The sequence below is a fragment of the Gorilla gorilla genome, chromosome 13 (genome assembly GCF_029281585.2).
Source record: "Gorilla gorilla gorilla isolate KB3781 chromosome 13, NHGRI_mGorGor1-v2.1_pri, whole genome shotgun sequence".
NCBI classification, from domain to species: domain Eukaryota; kingdom Metazoa; phylum Chordata; class Mammalia; order Primates; family Hominidae; genus Gorilla; species Gorilla gorilla.
Window position 1 is genome coordinate 113,526,400 of NC_073237.2, and position 15,324 is coordinate 113,541,723.

The following is a 15,324-nucleotide window of genomic DNA, read 5'->3' on the forward strand; positions in this document are numbered from 1 at the left end:
TCCAGGGACCTCATGTTAGAAATTTCAGGTTTAGTATAAAGCCTTCAGTCATTACAGCAGTTCTTTTCTAACTTGTCAGATTATAACTTATAGTAAAAAATACGCATTTAATATTTCTAGCCAACTGAACAAAAGTTGCATGAAGCAGTAATATTTCCTATTCTCTCCTGCTATATTGTTCTCTAATGTTATTGCAGTTTGGTTTTTTCATGATTTAAAATGCTGGCTAAGACTTATAAATTGAACCTAACTTGTAGTGCGAAAAACAATGTTTAAAGAATGACAAGCCTATTTTTCAGTTTTGCCTCTATCTGTTAATTGCTGGGGCAATCTTGGACAATACACACCTCCTCTGAGCCTCAATATCCTCAGCTGTAAGATGGGGATAATAGCGCTTACCTTAAAAACTGAGACAATTAAGGTAATACTATGAGAAATCACTATGCAGAAATCATGGCACAGACTAGGTGTTCAATAAACTGTAGTGATTATAAATAGAGGTTGCTAATGGGGGAATTAGAGCATAGCTAAATCTCTCTTGCCTGAGGGAAAATAAAAAGGAAGAAGAAAAAGAAAAAAAAATCTCATTCATTTTCCACCCAGGGGGTCTTTCTGTCTTCCAAATGTAGCTATTTGCTATGGGGAGAGGAACTCAGTCCAAATGCCTCTGTTTGCTGTGACAGGATTTATAAATAAGTAAAACGCTTTATCAAACATTTATAGTTGTGTGTGAATCAGAAAAGAAAAAAGAAAGGAAGAGGCACGTGGGCTTGGGGTTTATTTATAGTGACTCTCTGCTTTTCCCTTTCCTGCCACAATTGCACAGCTTAGCTTTCATTTACTTACGATTGTTCTTGGATAAACTTCATTTCCAAACAGAGGGTATTAATTATTAAAACACAGACCAGATAAAACAGCCCATGCTGTTCCCCCAAACAATGACAGGATGATGCGGCAGAAGGAAGCCACTAGAAAAGAGGGCAGAGAATTGCCAACACACGCTTTCAGAGTCAATCTTCGGCAAAACTCATGTTAACAAACATTCTGTGGGCGCCTACTATGTGCAGCTTGGAGGCTACGTCAGACATGGTGGGGTGGGGCAGGGAGCTGGTGTGGGGAGGGAAGGTTTCCATGATGAATTAGAGACAGCTTTTAATTTATATCCCAGCGAAGGGAGGGAGTTCCCAACAAAAGCAAGGAGGAGATATGTAAACACCAAACTCTAAGAGAAAGTGCCTCTGAACAAAGTGCTTTGGGAACGGCATAACAGAGTACTTTCTCTTAGGAGGCATCCTGGTCTTGGAAGAAGAGCAGTTCTGGGATCTGGCTATCTTGGATTTGGATCCCTGTTCCAGCACATCCTACCTCTGTGATCATGAGCATGGTCATCTCTTCATGACACAGGTGTGGTTATACCTCTTGGGGAAGTTCATTGTGAGGACTAAATATGAAAATTCATGTGAACTGCTAGACACACTGCATATAATCATTAAATAGCAAGTATTTAATAGTAATAAGATTCAGTTTGGCACATAGTAGGCACTAAATAAATCTCATACTTCCTTTCCTTTGCTTGAGAGTCTTAATTCAATTTCAACTGCATCCACCTTCCAGCCACTCCAAATACAATGTGCTTGTATATCATTGACATCCTCTGTTTCCCATTGTGTATCTCATCCTTATATGACCTCAGTCTCAATCTTCTTCAGAACTTATCTATTAATTAATGTATTCATCCATTAATATTGATTGAGCACCTGCTAGGTGACAACACTGATGAAGGCACTAGGGATTCAATGAAGAAGGAAGACAAAATTTCTACCTACATGAAGCATGCTTTCTAATGGGGCAGAGAGCAATAACTGCATCAATAAGTAAAATATAAGCTTTGTCAGATGATGCTAAACACTAAAGAGAAAGATCAGGCAGGAAGAAGAAGCATGAATTGCTGGAGTGAGTGCTATTTAAAATGAGAAGGCCTGGGGAGACCTTATGGGGAAAGTAACATGTATGCAGAGACTGAAGAGGTCACAAGCAGCCAGGTAGGTATTTAAGAGAAGAGTGTTCCAACAGAGAAGACAGCAGATGAAACACCGTGAGGCAGAAGCAGGCTTGGCCGTATCCCATTTCTCATTTTAGTCTTCAGAAAAGAGGCAGGGAGCAGAGTGATTTGATTTTGCAAAACAACTCTGCTTTTCCCACATACTAATATAAGCAAGCCATACCTTGCCACGTATCGTATCCATTGTCCACATTAAGTTCCACAAATACATGTACCAAGAGACAGATGCCTAGATGTGTTCTGCCCCTACTTTATGTGACAGGGCAGCATGGTTCTAGGCTGGGCTAAAGTTGCTGGGAACCGCATCATTACCACCAACCATGCCATCCTGAGATCCTGAGCTCTCCAAGGATCAGAGCTCTCAGCAACATCCCATAGAATTTGGACTAACTTCTCAGGATGCTAGCACTTTGCAGGAGGAATTTAAATAAAACCAGAAACAAACAAAGTCAAAAGAAAAAAAGAAAAGAAAAGAAAAAATATTACGAGGAAGCACAGAATAGAAATATTCTCCTTTGCCCAACTAATTGAAACATTCACAGGTATGCAATGCCTCACAGAGTACAGGTACAGGGTTAGTGTCATGTCCAAAGAGTAAAGGCTCCAGAGAAAGCCTGCCTGCATGGGTTCCTGGCCTAGCTGTGTGACTGCAGAAGGGTTGTTTAACCTCTCTGTGGATGAATCTATAAAATTAAACTAATAACAGTACTTTTCTCAAAGCACTGGTGTTAATGTAAAATGAGTTATTTGAGTAAACATCTAACCTAGTACCTGGTATGGAGTAATCTATTTGATATGGTTTGGCTGTGTCCCCACCCAAATCTCATATTGAATCATAATCCCCATGTGTCAATGCAGGGACCTGGTGGGAAGTGACTGGATCATGGGATCGGTTTCCCCCATGCTGTTCTCGTGATAGTGAGTGAGATCTCATGAGATCTGATGGTTTTACAAGGGGCTCTTCCCCCTTTGCTCCTTCTTCTCTGTCCTACTGCCTTGTGAAGAAGGTGCTTGCTCCTTCTTCACCTTCGGCCATGATTGTAAGTTTAAGTTTCCTGAGGCCTCCCCAGCCATGTGGAACTGTGACTCAATTAAACCTCTTTCCTTTATAAATTACCGAGTCTTGGGCACTTCTTTATAGCAGTGTGAAAATGAACGAATACACTATCTAAACGTTAGTGTTTAAAAGAATGACTATATACATTTTGGTAAATTCATATAAGGGGACACTATATCGTAATTAAAAAAAAATTATCAATACCTGCAACAACATGGATGAATCTCAAACATGATGTTTTGAGTGAAAAGAAGGCAGACACAAAATAACACATCAGTAGGATCCCATATCTATGAAGCACAGGAAATATCAATTTATGATCTAAGAAGCCAGAGTACTGTTTACTTTTTATGGGTGGACATGGTCTAGGAAGGTACAAAACAATGAAACATAAGGGGTGCTAGAATTATTCTATCATAAGGCTGCCCAGCAGAACTTTCTGTTACAATGACATTGTTCATATTCTATGTTGTGTGATACAGTAGGTACTGTAGAATAGGCATATGCTGCCACCGGGTCCTTAGAATGTGGCTTGTTTGACCAAAGAACTGGACTTTTAAGTTTAATTAATTTTCATTAATTTTAATTTCAAAGGCCACTGTATTGGGAGGCACAGATCTATATGTTGGTCTGGGTGGTGGTTACTTGAGTATAGGCATACGTAAAGAAAACCAAGAATACATTTAAGTCTTGTGCAATTTATATGCACTGCATATACTTTATTGAGTGTTACCTTTTAAAAATTAGCTATGACTATTAATCTACATGCATCACCTCATACATTCCTCACACACTTGAGGTAATATAGAGAGGAAAGTCCCCATTGTCCCCATTTTCCCCATTTCTGAACTGGTTCAGCTGTGGCTCAGAGAGGTGGATGTGATCTGGGAATGGTCACGTGGCTTGTGAATCCCAGAGTGGTTAACATTTCTATCCAAGTTTTCTCTCACGAATGGGAAAAAGGCAATGTAAAATAACCTGCTGAGATGATTTCATTCAACAATTCGTTCATCAAGGGCATACTGTTTGAGTGCCAGATGCTGTTTTAGATGCTTAAAAGAAAACACCGGACAAAAGGGAAAGTTCTGGTTTCCATGGAGCTTTCATTAGGAATCTTTCCTCATCCCACACTTTGGCCACCCCTTGGGTCCCTTACCTGAAGTAACTTGACCATGGGCCAAATTGTGTGAAATCAGACTCAACTAAGCATTCACAGTTACCTATGCTCTAGATTTGACTCCTGCTTCCTACTGGAACTACCTAGGCTTCTTGTTCTTCTAGACTTAGATTTTCTCATTTATAAAATAAGGAAAAGGATAAAAGAAGACATACAGGAAAAATACTAACTAACATAAAGGCAAACAGCATGTATGGCAATAAAGATTCTTATTACTTAATTGTAAAACACCAATTACTTACAAAAAAATAAATAAAACCACAGCAATCCAAAACTTCATTCACTTAGCAATCTGGCCCCAAAACAAGAAAGCAAAACCTGTTAGAAACAAATGAAATTCACCAATCTTGAGTTTGAATGAAAGATTTTTGCACATCTGTCTTAAAAGCAACAGTAACTACAAAAAAATCAAGCAGGCAAAAAATTAGATATAGAAATTTGGTCAATAAAAGTAACAGGTAGTATCTAATGGTTACACATGAAATGTTTTGCCCATTAATTAGAAAATGTACAGTGTTTCTCAAACACACAGAAACTATTTATAAAAAGTAGCCATGCTCCAGGGTACAAAGCAAACCTAACAAATAGCCAAGAATTTAATAGTACCCAGAACATATTATTTAATAAAATACAGTAAAATTAGTGTTAATAACAAAAAGTTTTCTAAACATACGCCTGGAAATGTAAATAAAAATGTCCAAATAATAAACAAAATAATAAAAAAATAGAATTAAACAACATGCACACTACATAGCAAAACTTGAGGTCTAGAGATAAAGAAACACTTCAGAGAAAGTTATACCATTTGATGCAAATATTGTTAAAAAGAAAGATTGAAAAATAATCATCTAGGCATTTAAGAAGTTAAAAAAGAATGGCAATAATAATAAAGAATGTAGAATAAAGAAAATATGATAAAAATTAATGATATAGAGGAGAAATAATGTAGAATATCAACAAATCATGAGCAAAGTTTTTTTAAACCTTTTATCACTACATCTTGCTCTCTCTCCTTTACTCTTACTAAAAAACAGAAACCAAAACCAAAAACAAAAAACAACCCTAATAAAATAGATATAACACCAACAAGATTGACAGACAAGGCATAAAAACAAAATCTCTGGAATTAAAATGAGGACAGAATTATAGATGTGGTAGAGACTTGGGATATGTATAGCTAGCTAGCTAACTAGATAGATAGATAGATAGATAGATAGATAGATAGATAGATAGATTAGATAGACACACAAACATGAATACACATACTTATTTATCACAGGTATACAAACACACATGCATATATAACGCTATCTGCTAAATATTTAACAAATAATGTTAAACAACACAAGACAATATGTCTATAAATGAGACAACTTAGAAAAAATAAGTGATTCTCAGGAAAATAACAAATACTAAAACAGAGTTAAGAAGAAACAGACAACTAAAATAGCCATATAAATATTTGAACCAATAGTCAGAAATTACAATCTAACAAATAGACAAACATCAAACAAATAGACTTAAGCATAAATTCTAGCAAACTTTATGAGATATACCCACTTCACATAATAATTACATATACAAATATTTATACACAATAGCATGACAGCACAAGAAGGAAGGCTGTGTAAACCTCATGTTTTATGAAGCTAGGATAATGTTGATATTGGAACTTAACAAAGATGTTAAAAAACGTAAGGATAGTTTACTAATAGAAATGACAGTAATACACTACACAATCAGGTTAAAAGAGAAGACATCACCTCACTTGATGCTGAAAGAGTATTTAATAAATTGTAATATCCAATCACGGCTTGAAAAATGATTAGTATATTAGGAATAGAAGGAAAATTTGCTGTCAAAAGTTTACTAACATTTACTATTTGTTTATCTAACAAAAACCTAAAACTCTATCATTATGATATATTATGACATATAGTGATAGAACTTTAGTTTTATTTTCTTTAAAGTCAAGTACAAGAAAATGGCATGCTCTGCCATCATTTTTCTTCAACACTGAATGGGAGGCCCAGTCTGGAAGAGCATTAGAACAAGACAATTCAAATACAAGATACAAAGATTTGCAAGACTATTAATGGCAAATTATGTCATTTTTTCCACATGAAAATTTAAAAAAAATCTAGAGGCTAAAAGTAATAAAATAATCACATCTTCTGGCTTCAATCAAAGAAAAACTGACGTTCTTATACACAAGAAAGGAACAATTAAGAAATGTAATACAAGTGAAAAGATACAATTTGCAACAGTTGCAGAAATAGTGATGCTGGTAGAAATTAGATACAACTAAAACTTTGTGATATATGTATAGATAAAATGTTTAAATGTTCAACTCTATTCATAGCCATACAAGAAGGCTCAAATAAAGAAATATATTATTTCATGGATGAGAAGTCTAAGTTTTGTGAATTTTGCAAGTGAGTCTGTAAATTGAATGTAATCCCAATCCCAGTGACAGCAAGCCTTTTCATAAATAAGACTTTATCTTAAAATTCACACAGAAGAGTAATGAGAGAAAAATAGCTAAGACATTTACAGAAGAAAATGAATGAGGGAGTCGAGTCCTGCCCTTTCTGATACCAAGATATTACAAAACCATAATAACTAAAAGTAGCATGGTACTAGAACAGGAGAGCTCAGAAACTGACCTCCAGATACACAAGGACTTGTCCTATGACAGTGGTGTCATAAATCCATGGAGTAAGAATGGACTCCAGATAGTGAACTAGGACAATTAGCTATCCATGTGAAAAACTAAAGCAAACAAAGTCCATGGTTAAAGACTGAAATGTTTACAAGCAAAATCTTAAAAATTTAGAAGAAATTATAGGTGCATAACTAAGATACTAGGATAGTAAAAAATTCTAAATTCCTCAGTTATTCACAAAAAGTATAAACTACAAATGAAAAAAACATTGTAGAATTAAAATGAAAATATGCAAAATTAGGAAATAATTTTCTTAACAAAACTAAAACATAAGTCATAGATTGGAAGAAGACATTTTCACATGACAAAGGCCTACTTACGTTTTTAAATATGATTATTATCAATATTTATAAGGAACATTTACTAATCAGGTAAAAAAAAACCATAAAAATATGCAAAAGATATAATCAGGATTGAAAAAGAAAGAAAATTTAATATAAGGAAAAATGTTTAACCTCATTATTATCTTTGACATGCAAATTAAATAATCATTGAAGTTATAATTTCATATCTTACAGAATGGCAAAATATAATAAGGGTTGTTGAGAATTTGGGAAAATGAGAGATTTTATTCATTGCTGGTGGAGTGTGGTAAGATAAAAAATTTAAAAGCACAGGACACAGGACAATCTTAGATAAGATTATGATACCATATATAAAGTAAAAGTGTAACTATCCAATAGGTTAGAAATATCAACCTTTGTGTAGTAAGAAACAGAATCAGTGAAGTTGATTAGCTATGTGTAATTTAACATTTTAAATATAAAAAATCCGATGTATACCACAAAATATTTGTATTCTCATTTGGGTGGTTAGAATATATGTAATTATATTTACTTTATTGCATGATTAAAGTAATTTGTAACTAAAAATAAAGCACATTTTAGGAGTATTTTAGAAAAGATTTAATTGAAGAGAAAAAAAGATAGATAGATATGAGGATGTAAAGATGAAGCCAAGGGAAAGATCAGGGCTAAAATTTAACTTACAGTGCCAGGTACAGTGGCTTACACCTCTAAACCCCACAACTTGGGAGGCTGAGGTGGGAGGCTTGCTCAAGGCCAGGAGTTCAAGACCAGCCTAAGTAGCATAGCAAGACTTCATCTCTAAAAAATTGTTTTAATTAGCTAGGCATGATGGTGTACTCCTGTAGTCCCAGCTACTTGAGAGACTGAGGTAGGAGATTGCTTGAGCCTATGAGTTGCAGCGAGCTATGATCACACCACTGCACTCTAGCCTGGGTGACAGAATAAGACCTTGTCTCTAAAAAATAAAGAATTAATACATATAATGTCTGGTATATTTCCTAGAGTTTCTGTTTCAAATTAGACTCTGAGCATCCTAGCAGACAGTAAAAACATGGAAAACTTGTTATACTATTCAGATGTCTAAAAAGTTTAAAATAACCATCTGGCCAAAGAACAGTAATCCTGATTCTGGTTTTTGAGGACAATGTTCCTATTTCATAACCTGTGTGAGTTATTAAGTAACGGCCTCACCCAGACCCTCTATGAAATTAGAGTGAACTACAATGAGGTCTAATGATAAAAACAGTACCTGTATAGGCCAAGGAGTGTCTAAACAGTTTATGCTCTGTAACTAACTTAATACTTACAGCTAGCCTTGTTTTATTATTATCATCACCATTTTATGCATAAGGAAGCTGAGGGACAAATCAGTTAAATAACTTGCCTCAGTCCTACAGCTGTGAAGTGGGGAAACCTGGAACAGAATGTATTCTCTCCACCACCCGGTGTTAATGTCATCAAGGCAAAGCCAGCTTCACAGAAATAGTTTCATCATCTCCAAGTAAGATGGTCCAGGTGTGTCTGGGACCTTAGAATTGTGTGACCAAAGCTATAGATTCCCTCTCTCAGAAACTAAAGGTACCCAATGTTTTGCAAATATTTTCAGTGTAAAACTCAAACATGGGCCCCACATTTTAAAAATCCTGCTCTAGAAAGGAGTGAGCAAATTGCATCTTCTCAGTCATTGATCTATATATCTACCTGTTCACCATGGGGCATCCTTAATTTGGGAGGATTGCTAATATAATTAACATAGTAGGAGTGCACAAGAACTACTAGCTGTGATTAGAGTCATCATTTTTATTATTGTTATATGCAGCAACCTGCGACCTGTTCTCTCAGCTTCCGTGTGTGGCCTCTAATCCTCCATGCTTCCCTTAGTGGTATGTGGGGCCCCTTCGGGAATAAATCTGAACTTGTCCATCCTGTGCCTCATTTGTTCCACACTCTACAAGGCCTTCACACTTAGAGGAGAATCCCAGCTCTTTACCATCAACTCCAAGGCCCCGTGTGATCGGGCCCTGTCTTAGGTCTCCAATCTCACCATCTATAATTCTCACCTTACCCCACTCCATCCTATTGTCCCTTGTTGTTGGAATCTATCTCAAAGCCTTGCCTTATTTCAAATACTCTCTTGCTCTCTGATAATCTCTCTGAATTAGCAGTGCTTCATCCCTTTCATTCTTTATTCTCTCTACTCCATCTTGACCCTTATCTCCATCCTGCATGAATGTTTTTATGAATGCATTCAAGTAACGAATGTCCATGCTCTCCACTAGAATGAAAGCTCCACAAGGACAAGTACTGGTCTATTTTGAGCACTGCTGTGTCCCTGCTACCTGAAAGGCACCCAGCAGAGAACAGGCACTCAATGAGTGTCAGTGAACAGAAGGAAAGGAGAGAGGTAGGGAAGTGAGTTGGTTTTTGTGACGATAACTTTTGGATACTGTTTTGGACAGATCTGTGTGCCCAATTTTGAAGTAGATTGGTTTCACCCTCAAGCACTTAAGGACCAGAGATATACGTCCAACAGGAGAGGCCAGCATAGATAAAAATCAGCAGCAAATTCCCCAACATCCCTCACTAACTGCTCCAGGGCAGGCAATGAAAGGACAATGGATAAGCGCTCAGAGGGACAAAATCAGAGGGGGCAAAGTTCTAGGATCTCTGCTGGCAGGAAAAGTGTGGAATTCTGGCCTGCCTATCCTGGCATAGAATCCTCACCACTCAGATCCAATTAGCAAGGGCACAGAGAAGACGCAGGCAGGGAAATCAAAGTGCCAAGGGCTGGCAAAACATCATCTGCAGGGGAGAAGGCTGGGCCCAGCTGGGCTGCATAGAGCGGCACCAGCCCTAATTAAGTTATTAGACACACACGGCTGTAGCCAGGGTGTTCCTGGGCCCACCACCACAGACAGTGATGGCTCTGTGGGAGGCTGCCGACTCAGGATTCCAACTGAGCTCCCTCCAGCCCTCTCATAGCCTGTTTTTCCTTCTCCTGTCTTCCTTTATTCTTTTGTAAACATAGTAGATAAAGCGGATGTTCCCTGAGAGTAGTAACAGAGATAACGTACATGCACACAATCCTTAACAGTCTATATGACACACCATTAGCTCATTTATTTTATTTATGTATTCAGCCAATATGTATTGAAGGCTTACTATGTGCCAGGAAATATCCCATGTGCTGATTACAGAGTATGTGTGAACAGACTTAGAATTCCAACCACCAGAGCTTTCTTTCTACTTTGGGAAGGACAAGACTATATATGTACATAGCATATGTATGTATGCATACATGTATATAAATATATATAATGATATGCTGATATATACATATTTTCACATATATATGCATATGTGGGGATATATATATATGTGTGTGTGTGTATATATATCCACATATCTTCTATATATAGTCATCTTGAGATAAGTAACCCAGCTTGTTGCCATTTCCATCTCCCACATGGTGAACCAGTCTCCAAGAGGTAAAATGGATTACTTAGGATGACACCATCCTAATAGGAGACCCCATCATTTGCAACACTAGGGAAGGGATTAGCAATATTCTTCTGGCTCCTAAAAGGAAGTCTCTCTTCTTCCTCTTCTTGGTTGCTTCTCCTTCTTGCACCTCTTCCTTGACCCCATCTCTTCTGTTAACTTTGATAAATAAAAGTGTCATGTAAGGACATGAGGGCTTCCCTCCTATGCCTGTTTCTCTCCTATGCTTGCTGCACTCCAGGACTGCTGGGCCTAAAGGCAAAGGCAGGGCCTTTCTGCCTGATTCTGAAAGACCCCACTGCAGATCTGTCATTCAGACCCCACTGCAGATCTGTCATTTCAGGCTGCTGAAAGTTGGTGTTTAGGGACTTACTTTACCCCCAATCCCCTGGTTTTGCCATTTCCTTACCTCAGACATTACCCTCCCTATTCAAGGATGTAGGATGTAGGTGATGGATGATGCTTCTGAGATCATTGGTTCTCATTTGATAGGTGGGAAAACTGAGGTCCATCTAAGGGCATCCAATTCAAATGGCAGATCTGCAGCAAAGCTTTGAATAAAATGCAGGGAGGCCCATTTCCAGATCAGTGCTGTATCATCTCTTGGAGCATGCTAGCTCTGCATCTCTCATTTGATTCACAGAGTGGTCTTCCATTCTTGATCTCTCTGTCTTTTTTCTGATCTAAGCTTGTGCCACCATGTTAAATGATCTTTCTGGGAGGAAGACTATCTGGGCATGACACTTCTCAGTTAAAAGTTTTCAGTGGCTCCCTGGGGCCTCCCAGATAAAGTCCCAGGACCCTGGTGATCTGACCCATCTCTTCCTCTACAGTCTGCTCTTTCTGTTCATGTTCCTTTGTTGCCAGCCACTTGAAACTTCTCACAGTTCCTACAATGTTCTCTCCCTGTTGCCTTGGGACCTTTACACATCCCCTTTCCCTTGCCCCTGGGTTCACTGATGAGCTTATCTTCAAATTCAGCTCAAATGTCTCCTCTTGAGGGAAGTTCTCATCCACATCGTCAGCACATTGGAATGCCATTTCCTCTGTGATCCTGGAATATTTGTTCATATCCATATTTCAGCACACTCACAGCAATCATTTATTGACTGCTTACTATGCACCGAGCACCATTCTAAACAACTGATCTGGAGCATCTTTTTTTTTTTTTTTTGGACAGGAAGTAGAATTTATTGGTGAGTATTAAGAGGGGGCAGCACAGTGGAAGCCCTCATGAGTGCAGGGCCCGCCACTTGTCCAGAGGGCCACGACTGGGGATGTACTTGACCCCACAGCCATCAGGGATGAGCTGCTTCTCAGCCACCATGTCTTCAAATTCATCAACATTGAACTTGGTGAAGCCCCACTTCTTTGAGATGCAGATCTTCTGGTGGCCAGAAAACTTGAACCTGGCCCTGCGCAGGGCCTCAATTACATGCTCCTTGTTCTGCAGCTTGGTGTGGATGGACATGATAACTTGGCCAGTGTGAACCCTGGTCACAGTGCCCTGGGGCTTTCCAAAGGCACCTCGCATGCCTGTTTGGAGCCTGCACTGGGGTAGCGCAAGGTCAGAAACATAAACATACATCTGAAAGGCCTGTTTCCATGGTCCCTTAAAGCAACCCATACAACAAACAGGCTGCACACACTACCAAGAAAGCTGCTGTTTGCAGCCATTGCACAATGGGCCCCCGTGAGGAAAGGAACCCAGTTGGCTTAATTGGCTGCAGATGATCTGGAGTATTTCAATTATTCTTCACAGCAGTGTATAAGCTGAGAATGCTCACATAACTATTTCAGAGATGGGGAAACTGAAGCCCAGAGATGTCAAATAACTTGCCCCAGGTCAAAGAGCTGGTAAGTATCAGAGCTAAGATTGGGTTCTGGTGGATGTCTCAAATACATTTCATACTGCTGAAATTGCCTGTTTACTCAACTCTCTTACACACAACCATAAACTTGTTGAAGGTATTAATCCCTCTATAACCTAGAACTTAGCACAGTGACTTCATTCTGTACATGGAGTGTGCACTTTGTAAATGGCCATTGAGTGAACAATACAAGACTCTCTTCTATTTTATTTTATAGCATGCTAGACAACAGGATAGCACAGTGGCAAAAAACACAGACTCTGGAGTCAGACCCAGGTCCCAATTGTAGCTCTACCACTTCCTGGTGCTTAAAGCAGGTCCTGTTTTCCCTGGTCTGTTTCACAGGGCTAATGATGATGCCATATGGAAAAATCATGTGTATTAAATAAAGAAATCCATAGCAAGTACAAAGCATAGCACTTGGATCTCAATAGACAGTAGATACTCAGTGTCTGTTATAATGGCCGTTATCATTCACTGTGTTCCTTCCCTTACCCCTTTCTCTCTTTTTCTCTCTCTTTCCTGCTCACCTTAAGCAAGAGGCGTCCTCTCAGCAAGACTCGTTTGGGATTCGCAAAAGCTGAGAGGGAGCATGACTTCTCTGGCCCACTGAGCCCAGTGCCCTCCTTCCCCACCCCATGCTGCCACCTTCCAGCTGTGAAATGGAGTCCCTGCTCAACTGGGTCCCAAAGCTGTCAGGGGGCTGCCAATTTCACAGTTCACAAGGCTGCTGTTCCCCCCTGATTAATGGGGTGCCAGCAGCCATGGGCAGGGCTCTGATACCAGTCATATGGGCTCTCTCTCCCCTGCCCACACTTCCTGAGGAAAAGAGAGCAGGCCAGCCTCATGCATATTTATGTAGGGAGAGAAATGATTTTGTACTGCATGCCTTCCAAAAAAAAAAAAAATAAGATTTCACCCAAGTTCCAGGCATTTCCCTGAGTGAACTCAGCATGCTTCAGGGAAGAAAACGACACAGACACAGACACACACACACACACACACACACACACACACACACACACAGATGCACACACATCATAATGAAAAACTGAAAACACTTTATATACCACTGATCTGAGCAGAGTGTTCTCACACCAAGGATGACCCAGGAGACACAGGAGATATTAAACCCTAGAGCATGGACAGAATTATTTTGAAATTAATCCAGTTCCACCCTATAGCTCTAGGGAAATTAGAACAGATAAGGTCCAAATGCAGCCGGGCACTCAAAGCCTGCCCCACCACCTCCTAATCACTGCTTTTGTCTACAGCATTCCTGACCTCAGACTAAGCTGTTCTCTGTTCCTTGTATAAGCAATCACTTTCCGTGGTATATGCCATAGTGGGGCAGAAGAAAAGCTTTCATCTTAGGGCAATCCCAGTCCTTCTGTTCCAGGTACGGAACGTCTTAAAAGCCACTTCAGCTTGCAGTGTCTCGGTGCCCCCATCTCTGTGTCCTGGAATAAACTGACCCAGACTTCCTCACTGTGTTTGAGCCACATTGGCCTTCTAGGCCATTAAGCAAGCCAAGTTTTTATTTCAAGAGACTCTTCCTGATATTGAAACATCACGTTGGGCCCCACAAATACAGACAATTATTATTTGTTGATTAAAAAATAAAATAGAACTTTTAGAAAGATCACTTTCTCTGTTCTTCAGTTCATTTGGTTGAATGCTACATACCCTTCTAATTCCAGCTTAAATCTTCCTTCCTCAGAAAGGCCTTCTTGAACAGCTAAACTGAGGTCAAGTACCCCCTTTCTTCTCCCAGAGCATGCAGTATGTTTCCTTCCTGGCAGCTTTGTGTTAATTAAATTAGTAATTGTGTGATAAGTTGGTTCAAGTCTCCAGTCTCAAGTCTGATTTTCTCATTAGAGGATAGCATCTCTGAGCGAAAGGGTCACACCAGCACTTTCACTGCTCTGTCCTAATGAGTATTTGGTAAATGAATGAATGAATGAATTGCTGAGTAGTTGAGAGAATTAAATAAAGAAGCATATAAAGCACCCGATCTATCTGCAGAGGACTTGCTCACAACGCACTATAATAACTAACATTAATTGACCCTTTTTCTTGTGATAAGCACTCCTTTAAGCATTGTGACATGTATTAATCATTTAGTCTTACATAAATTACATCATTTGTTCTTACAATAACTGGGGGATCCACATCCTTATTGTCTCCATTTTAGAAACGAGGACAGTGAGAGGAAAGGGAGCATTTACTAATTTGCCCAAGGTTATACATGGCTAGTAAGTATCAGTAAATTTCAGGAGTTGACCTAGGTAGCCTAGTCCCAGAGTCCACATTTCTAACCACTACTCTCTAGAAAGATATTAGTTCCATCCCTTCACCTTCCCTCTCAGATATGTTCAGGCTTAGATACCTTGGTTGAAGACTTTGTCTTCCACAAAGCCTTTCCTGATTTGCCAGCCTCACTCTATTACATCTGAAAACCTACATCCCCCTTTCCCACATCCATGCATAGACAGCTGGGGTTATGAAATGCAGCCCTGATATCAGAATATCCTCTACTGCCCTCCCTCTGGATCTTTTATGGGTGGAGCAAACCTCATTTTCTTGCAGTGTGAGGACACAGTCCAGAAATTGCTTTCTGTTC

At 39.0% G+C, this 15,324-nt stretch overlaps 2 protein-coding genes and 1 non-coding gene across 7 annotated transcripts in view; all 3 read right to left on the reverse strand.

Moving 5' to 3' along the window:
- The window catches only part of ASTN2 (astrotactin 2), a 983,906-nt gene that overhangs the window by 734,702 nt on the left and 233,880 nt on the right, over positions 1-15,324 (reverse strand). The gene's annotated exons all lie outside the window — the stretch shown is intronic.
- On the reverse strand, positions 10,727-12,561 carry LOC109028157 (large ribosomal subunit protein uL16-like). The gene has a single exon (XM_055350517.2). The coding sequence runs from the start codon at positions 12,455-12,457 to the stop codon at positions 12,062-12,064; it is 396 nt and encodes a 131-aa protein (XP_055206492.1). The 5' UTR covers positions 12,458-12,561; the 3' UTR covers positions 10,727-12,061.
- LOC115935899 (small nucleolar RNA SNORA70) lies at positions 12,426-12,560 on the reverse strand. The gene has a single exon (XR_004071490.1). It is a non-coding gene; the product is annotated as a small nucleolar RNA SNORA70 (small nucleolar RNA).

Excerpts from the sequence above, each read along its gene's own strand:
- LOC109028157 (XM_055350517.2), bottom strand. The coding sequence starts at position 12,457 with ATGGGTTGCTTTAAGGGACCATGGAAACAGGCCTTTCAGATGTATGTT.